General features: G+C 34.1%; 1 protein-coding gene across 1 annotated transcript in view; it reads right to left on the reverse strand.

The window, feature by feature from the left end:
* REDIC1 (regulator of DNA class I crossover intermediates 1) overlaps nucleotides 1-6326 on the reverse strand; it is a 70922-nt gene extending 64596 nt beyond the window's left edge. Inside the window, 2 exon segments of the mRNA XM_030835004.2 lie at nucleotides 1484-1622; nucleotides 6294-6326. Of these exon segments, the coding sequence (XP_030690864.1) occupies nucleotides 1484-1589 (106 nt within the window). The 5' untranslated portion in view covers nucleotides 1590-1622; nucleotides 6294-6326.
* Between the last annotated feature and the right edge of the window lie 3144 nt (nucleotides 6327-9470).

A 9470-nucleotide genomic window follows, 5' to 3' on the forward strand; every position in this document is an offset into this window, starting at 1 on the left:
TTTTTTGGATTTGACAGCAAAACAAAGGCAACTAAAGCAAATATAAACAAGTGAGACTACATTAAACTAAAAAGCTACTGCACAGCAAAAGAAACCATCAACAAAATGAAAAGGCAACCTATGGAATGGGAGAAAATATTTGCAAATCATGTATCTAATAAGGGATTAATATCCACCATATATAAAGAACTCACATAAGTCATTAGCAAAAAAATAAACAATCTAATTTAAAAATGGGCAGAGGACCTGAACAGACATTTTTCCAAAGACATACAAATGGCCAACAGGTGCTCAACATCACTAATCATCAGGGAAATGCAAATCAAAACCACAATAAGACATCTTCTCATACCTGTCAGAAGGACTATTATCAAAAAGAGAAGAGATAACAAGTGTTGACAAGAATGTGGAGAAAAGGGAACCCTTGTGCACTGTAGAATCTTAAAAAAAAATGTAGAATCACTTACATGTAGAGTCTTAAAAAAAAAATGTCAAACTCATAGAAACACAGAGTAGAAAAGTGGTTTCCAGGGGCTGGGGATTGGAGAGTAGGGGAAATAGGGAGAGGCTGGTAAAAGGGCACAAACTTTGAGCTGTATGATGATTAAGGTCTGAAGATCTAGTGTAAAATGTGGTGACTATAGTTGATAACACTGTATTATACAAGTGAAGAAAATAAAACGTAAATTCAACAGACAGATTTACAACAAAAGCTTTTATTCCCAAAGTCCATGAATAACATATTTACTTTTACTACAGTAAAAGTTTTTTACTTGTGTAAACTGCCATCTGTGGAGGGAGAAACAAAAATGGCAGAGAAAGGAAAAGAGGGGATACTAAGAACAGTATGATCAATTTCTATCCATCATTTATGAACTCTCTTACTTCTTTAAGCTCTCATTTTAGCATTTATTTTAAAAATTAAATATCAGACACAAGTTCCCTTTAGAGAAAAAAAAATACTCTGATTAAACTTTTTATTTACTTAAAGAATCAAAGTGCATGCCAAAAGGAATTTTATTTTGAAGTATTAGACTACCATAGTTAATACCCCAGGAATGCCTACGAAATTATTCAGATTGTGAGATAGGAAACTGACAAAAATCCTTTCAGCTCTTCCTTTCAAACAAATTCTCTAAATAGTATAAGATAGTAAATACATTTATTTCCTTCTCTTTAGCTAAACTTTGATAACTATCTGCCTAGACAGAATAATGTAATAACTGAAACAGCTGCACTGTAATAAGTCTAACCATACCTTATAAAATTAATTTTATATAACACTTAACCTAAAAATAAAAGTAAATGGATTAAACAACAGATTTTAAGCAAAAATTAACAAATCTTATTTAACCAGGCAACCAAGTTTTAAAATTAGTTTACTTTCCACATCCTTTGAGTTCTAAAATTACACTTATTAGAGAACTAAGTCTTATAATCACATCAGAATCAAAACAAAATGGTATTAGAAAAACTTACTTACCAGGTGTTTCCTTCTGGCAAGATATCTGATTTACCATATACAGGTTAAGGAGGTCTAAACTGACAGCAGAATTTTTGACAGGGGATGAAACTCCCAGTAATTCCATTTTTGATTTTAACCTTTTCTTTTCAAAATATTCCTAAAGTAATTATAAATAAAAAGTTATTGCAGCAACTATATGGTTTCAGGCAGAATCATAAATAATAAAAAGCAATAATACAATCAAATAATTGACTTGATTTTTTTTTTTTTTTTTTTTTGCAGTATGCGGGCCTCTCACTGTTGTGGCCTGTCCCGTTGCGGAGCACAGGCTCCAGACTTGCAGGCTCAGTGGCCATGGCTCATGGGCCCAGCCGCTCCGTGGCATGTAGGATCTTCCCAGACCAGGGCACGAACCCGTGTTCCCTGCATCGGCAGGCGGACTCTCAACCACTGCGCCACCAGGGAAGCCCTTGACTTGATATTTTTATATTTTTGTGACACGCTTTATATGTTTACAAATTAAAATCAATCATGATAACTTGCAGTTTGCCTAAAGAGTCTAAATTTCACAGCCTCTTATAATCTTTCTTTTGTTAAATGTAATACTTTTAAGACAGAACTTTATAAAGACATTCACAGGTATCAAAAATTATCTGAATGTAGAAAGTTTTTAAAAATCTGATAAAACAAATCTGACAGGCTACAAATTTGTTTTTCTACAAAGTGTGCTATTCTATAGATATAAAAATCCTTAAAGATATTCTCAGCTGGGTGCCATTAAAAGTCAACTGAGATGAGAAGAGGGGGGAAAAAAAAGCAGCTATGTGAGAAATAATCTGCAGCCAAAGCCAATTTAATTCCCTTTGTTATACCTCCATGACTACAATTTTTTTTAAACCAGACTTGTACATAATTATCTTTTATCATCCAGCATTTATTCTCTTCTTGGTTGTTTGAACTTAATTATTCTTCCTTATCTTCATTCTTTTCTTTCAGATTATACCCTTAATTTACCAAGTTCAAAGGCATTTATTTGTTTAAAACTTATTTATTGAGCAACTACTATGTACTAACACTATAACAAATTGTGAAAACATCTTCTCTTCCATTAATAATTCATAATACACTGCCATAAATGTGATTATAAATGTGAGATATCAAAAATGAGGAAGGTCCAAGATGGCAAAAAAACTAAAGAGGAAGTATTGCTTTTCCAAGAAATTAAAGCTCTTTCACATTAACCTTTCAGAATATCATTAATTATAATAGACATTTATACTGTAGACTTAGACTTAAGATTGTAAAAAACTTGTAAGAATTGTAAGAAACGTACCAGTTCTCAAGCAACAAAGTTGTTATGCAAAATTAACCGTAGATAAACATATCTGTTTATATAAAATATATATATATATATAAAATATATCTGTTTATAATTTGTTTCAGTGATTTGCAATCCCAAATTGGACTTAAATGTCTTAGAAAAGATCATACTATGGTTCAGCAATGAAATGACAGTACCTTCAGGATGTAAATATTTTTTTCCCTTGAAAAAACTGACTATGGATCTTACAATTGATGATATCTTAGAATTAAGATGCTATTTCTTAAGGCAGTATACTTTGTGATGAATAAGACTATGGTGAGAGAGACACTGACACAAATAATTACAATACCATGTGATAGGAGGTTATAGGATCTACCCCAAAAGGGTAGTCAACCTATGGGTAGGTGGTGGGAGGTCAGGCAGAGGAGGAGAGGGAAGGTTTCTTATGAAATTATTTCTAAGGTAGATGGATGAGTCAAGAGTAAGCCAGAGGATAGAAATATAAGGTTCTAGGAATAAGGAAGACCAGTACAACGACTATCTACAAAGCTAGTAAGTCTTTATTTCAGGGGACACTGTGCTGAAGAGAATGGATCCTCATACTCTAGATATCATGATAGCCTCTAATCTTTGTGTTCCCAGAAAGAACAAAGGTATGTGACTAATTGATTTACCTGACAAGGTTAGGCTCAATTTTTCTATCAAGTTTCATTTGGTAGAGCCAAACAGAAAATAATTAGAAAAACCTCAGGAAATAATCAATTTTTAACTTGATAATAGCTATTTAAAAGAAGCAGCTAGAGAGACAGGAATAGAATCTGGAGAATGTGTTGAAGAAAGCAAGGTAAAAGCTTGTTTTGAGATAAAGGGAGTGTACAGTTCTCCAAATGGAGACTGTCCACTTTATGAAGTGTTGAATGGTTTGTTTATATCTCACACATCTACAAAAAGAAAAGATGGAGGTAATGGTAAACTGCAGGAGATAATGACATATTAAAGTAAGTTGGACTGAAAAATATCTTGGAATTGAACAACATGAAGTTCAATTTCAGCATTAGCAAGAGCTGTATAGTGGAGTGTACTGAGAAGTGAACGGGAGGTAAGTGGGAAGGGGCATAGCAGAAAAGGGAAAGGATCCAGAGAGAGCTTTTACTTGTTTCAACAGGAGAGAATTGAGTATGTATGATATCGATGCAAAACCTCCAGTTGACCCAGAATAGCTGAAGATACAAGAAAGGGGTGAAGTAATTGATGCAGTGAGGTCCCTGAGAAAGCAGAAGTAAATGGAATCCAGATCACAGATAGAGAGACCTTGACAAAAGGAAACTACTTCCTTAGTTACAGGAAGGAAAGAGAAGATGGGTGAAGATATAAGATGGTTTATAGAACTGGTGATAGAAATTTCAGATAATTCTCATCTGATAGCTTCTATCTCCTTTGAAATATGAGACACGGTCATCTAATGAGCATGAAGGGATAAAGAACAGGGTTGGGGAAGAGAGGCTTGAGGAGACAAAGGAGGGTATGAAATTTTCAAGGAATAAGAAAATGACATGACTAGAGATCAACACTTTGGGAAAGGGCCATGAGTCTTTTTCTTTCTTATAAATATTCAAAAGAATGATCCAAATAGAGTTAGATTATTTTTTGAAAAATAGTCTGGGGACAGATGACATTCATAGGTTATTTAGTTATTGAGTGCCTATGTTACACACAATTCTAGGCACAGGAGATACAGAATGAATAAAAGTGATAAGACCCCTTTTTTATGAATATATGTTAATAGGGGGTGGGGGAAGAGAACAGAATCAACAAATTTATAAGAAAATACCAGACTTTGAAAAGAGTGATGAATAAGAGCGAGTACTGAAGAGAGAGTAACTGGAGGGTGGGGAGCTATTTGATGTAGTGATCAGAGAAAGCCAGTCTAAGATACTTTAGCTGAGACCCAAGATTGATAAGCCAGACATAAAACTATCTCAAGGGAGAATTTTCCAGAGAAAGGGAAGAAGAGTGGCAGAAGGAGGCTCAGTGTGGTTGAAATACAATGAACAATAGGGCGAGTAGTAAAAAATAAGGTCAGAGAAGCAGGCAGCATGCAGAACCTTTAGGTCCTTTTAGATATGTTTAAATCAGATTTATTCTAAAAGCAATGAAAAGTAATTGAGGCTTTTAAGCAGGGAAATGATAAATTCTGGCTTGTGTTTTTAAAAAAATCATACTAACTGCTGTGTGAAGAATAGAATACAAAAGAGTAAAAGAAAAAGCAAAAAAATTTTTGATAAATTCAATGACATTAAAAGTAAGAACTTTCCTTCAAAAATATCATTAAGGAAGTAAAAATAAAGCTATGGAGTACACATATAACTGACAAAGAATTCCTAAATGTATAAAAACACAATAAGAAAAAGACAAAGAACCCAAAGAAAAAAAATTTTAAATACTTGGAAAAGCACCTCATGAAACAGAAAACCTGGAGACACAAGAGGGAAGAGATATGGGGATATATGTGTATGTATAGCTGATTCACTTTGTTATAAAACAGAAACTAATACACCATTGTAAAGCAATTATACTCCAATAAAGATGTTTAAAAAAACCCCAAACAGAAAACCTGAATGAAAAGATAGTCAGCTTCATTAGTAGTCAAGAAAATACAAGTTAAACTTACAATAAGGTATAATTTCACTGAGTTAACAAAAATCCTGCTTACATCATAATCACTCCCTTGCTTTTCTTTAAATTTTACTACCTTTGAACATATTTTTACTGTTTTGGAACTTTTTGTAAATGGAATCTCACTGCTTGTATTCTTCTGTGAGTTGCTTCCCTTGCTCAACATTGTTTTTGAGATTCATCTACATTAATTACATTCAGATGATACATTTCATGGCTATACCATTACTTGGGTAGGCCACAATTTGCTTAACCATTCTACTGCTCCTGAATGTTTGGGTGCTCCCTTTTCTCTCCCCTGTACCCTGTCCTTCTTCTTCCTCTCTTTCTCCTTTCTTTTTTTTTTTGTTTGCTACTTAACAACAACGATTCAAACAAGCATGTACATAAAGTGCACTTGTGGAAGTTTCTCTGGGATATATACTGCTCAGTTGCAAGGCATATACATGCTCAACATTACTATGTAATACAATCAATGTAAAAATTTTAAAAAACACTAAAAAAAGTAGGAAATAGGTTATAAGGTCATTATAGTACTCTGGGCAATAAATGATAATGATGTGGATCAGGGGGCTAACAGTACAGTTAGTGAGAATTGATCAGACTTGGGATATATTGGAACTAGATGACAACAAGAATCAACATGATCCTTAACTCTCTGCCTGAGCAAAATGGGTAGCTAATTAAGCTATCTACAAGAAGGAAGAAGACTAAAGAAAGATGGTCTTCCAGTTTCACTCAGGTGAATTTATCAACCTTGGAAAAGTGCTCCAAAAGATCACTGTTCTCATAAGGCTATAAGACACAATAAAAATATTTTTTCTTTACCTTTTGCTTTCTCCTTTCCTGCTTGATCAGAACTCTGGTCCTGAAAAGGGAAGCATGATAAAACATATAATAATTAAAGAAATAGTCTCTAAAACAACTGCCATTTTAGCTGAATTGAAGACTTGGAATTAAAATCTAAAAGTGTAGTGACAACTGTGAAAATGTTCTTAAATTATCTGTAAAGTATATATACTGCTTCACAAAATTTTCCCAGATAGAAAATCCAAGAACTAATAAAAAAGACTCTGGACCTATGATGAATAATTAAGCATAAAATAAACCTGTTATGAAAAACAAGATAAGTAGAGAAATAAATGCACTGGAAAGAATGTATCACTGAAACATTCTCATCTGATAGCAATATTCTTGGTCAACACTGCTATTTTCTTTGCCTTTCCTTGTATTTCAATATTCTACTGAAATCAACATGGAATAGAGAGAAGATCAAAATCTATATAGGATCTAAGGAAATGTTAAGTTTATTATTAGAGCAACTTCAGTTACATTAATATATCAGCTACGTGTACCTGAAACCTCACGACTTCTTTAAAAAACAGCTATTCATTATGGATGTGCTTCAAACCACATAATCTTTGTGCCAAAAACTGCACTGAATCCCAATGGTAATGCAGTATTTAACAGTTATAAAATATTTGCTCTATTAATAATAGCAGAACACTATAAAACATTGATAATAGAGTCACATCTACACAATATATCTTTTGGATATACATGAAACTATACTCTCAAATTCAAGATTTGTGCAAGAATTATAAGTAAAATAACAAAATGTATTTTAGCTATGTGAGATTATGTAATAATAAAATGAAAATAAAATTGCTAAAAATGAGTACCATAAATCTTGTACCATTCTAGATACTCCAGAATCTTTACATGTATAAACTCATTTAATCTTCATAGCAAATCTATAAGGTAAGTTCTATTTTTATCCCCATTTTACTGATGAAGAAACTAAGACACAGAGAAGTTAAGTAATTTGCCCAAGGTCATACTGCTAATAAGTGGTAGAACCTGGATTCAAATCCAAGAAATCTAGCTTTAAAATTTTTAACTAGTTTCTTTTACTGCCTGCCAAGTATGCCAACTGTGAATATACAAAGCTGTTCATTTTTCCAAATGATTTTCATAAACTACATGAATGACAGTTACTGAATATCCCCAGACTCTGCCACTTTATTTTTTTTAATAAATTTATTTATTTTTGGCTGTGTTGGGTCTTCGTTGCTGTGCGCAGGCTTTTCTCTATTTGCAGTGAGCGGGGGCTACTCCGCGTTGTGGTACGCAGGCTTCTCATTGCGGTGGCTTTCCTTGCATGGGCTAGAGCATGGGCTAGAGCATGGGCTAGAGCATGGGCTCTAGGGCGGGTGGGCTTCAGTAGTTGTGGCACATGGGCTCAGTAGTTGTTGCTCACGGGCTCTAGAGCACAGGCTCCGTAGTTGTGGTGTATGGGCTTAAGTTGCTCTGTTGCATGTCATATCTTCCTGCACCAGGGATCATACCCATGTCCCCTGCATTGGCAAGTGGATTCTTAACCACTGCACCACCAGGGAAGTCCTCTGCCACTTACTGAACTTGTTCTTTAACATATTTCCCAATAGTATGTCTTAAATTGACCATTTTGAGGTCACTGAACAATAAATCCAAACTATTCTGCTCCATGCAGCATAAGTGTACTGTTGGCATTCAAACTTTAGAAAAGAAAAAGGAAACAAATTACACTTCATTAACTCATTAAATGCTAAGGCTAGAGAGGACCTTTGGGATTAGTTTATTCTCCATCATTTCAAAACTTAAAAAACTTTGGCACAGAGAGAAAAGTGACTTTTCAAAGTCAGAAATATAAGAAGTATGATAGAGGCTGCAATAACACTAAACAATCCAGATTATAAAGAGAAAAAAGAAATATCAATTGTATAAGCAGTTCCCACATTATAAAGATCAATAGAATTAGGGATAAGTCAAAGTCTAAATACAGTCTTAATATATGCATAAACCAACTGAATTTATTCCAGGCTGATTTTCCATTATCCAGGACATCATCTTATGACTTTCACCAAATTCTATGTACTACATAATCCCTGTTCCTATTTGCCTAAGAAAAAATTAATTAGGAATTCAAGACCAATTGCTAGATCAGCTTACTAATCACTAAACTACAGTGAAAGTAAAAAAGGATCCTGATGTATAAGTCAAAGGTAATCTTTTTAAACTATTATTAAGGTACCCAATGCTAGTAAACAGTAAGTACTCTATGTCTAAATGTTTTACTGGATATAGTCACTTTCAATTACCTATATTAAAGAAGAATATTGCATCAGTTAGGATTCTTAGTTAAAAGAAATGAAAGCATCTTTGGTTAATTTAAACAGAAAATAAATTAAAAGGAAATTGGATAAAACTACAATGAGATATTATCTCACACTGGTCAGAATGGCCATCATCAAAAAATCTACAAACAATAAATGCTGGAGAGGGTGTGGAAAAAAGGGAACCCTGTTGCACTGTTGGTGGGAATGTAAACTGATACAGCCACTATGGAGAACAGTATGGAGGTTCCTTAAAAAACTAAAAATAGAACTACCATATGACTCAGCAATCCTGCTACTGGGCATATACCCTGAGAAAACAATTATTCAAAAAGAGTCATATACCACAATGTTCACTGCAGCTCTATTTACAATAACCAGGACAGGGAAGCAACCTAAGTGTCCATCAATAGATGAATGGATAAAGAAGATGTGGCACATATATAAAATGGAATATTACTCAACCATAAAAAGAAACTAAATTGAGTTATTTGTAGTGAGGTGGATAGACCTAGAAACTGTCATACATAGTGAAGTAAGTCAGAAAGAGAAAAACAAATACCTTATGCTAACACTATATATGGAAACTAAAAAAATGTCATGAGAACCTAGGGGCAAGACGGGAATAAAGACACAGACCTACTAGAGAATGGACTTGAGGACACGGGGAGGGGGAAGGGTAAGCTGGGACAAAGTGAGAGAGTGGCATGGACATATATACACTACCAAATGTAAAATAGCTAGCTAGTGGGAAGCAGCTGCATAGCACAGGGAGAGCAGCTCAGTGCTTTATGACCACCTAGAGGGCTGGGATAGGGAGGGTGGGAGGGAGGGAGACACAAGAGGGAAG

This window comes from Globicephala melas, chromosome 10 (assembly GCF_963455315.2).
Source record: "Globicephala melas chromosome 10, mGloMel1.2, whole genome shotgun sequence".
Taxonomy (NCBI): Eukaryota; Metazoa; Chordata; class Mammalia; order Artiodactyla; family Delphinidae; genus Globicephala; species Globicephala melas.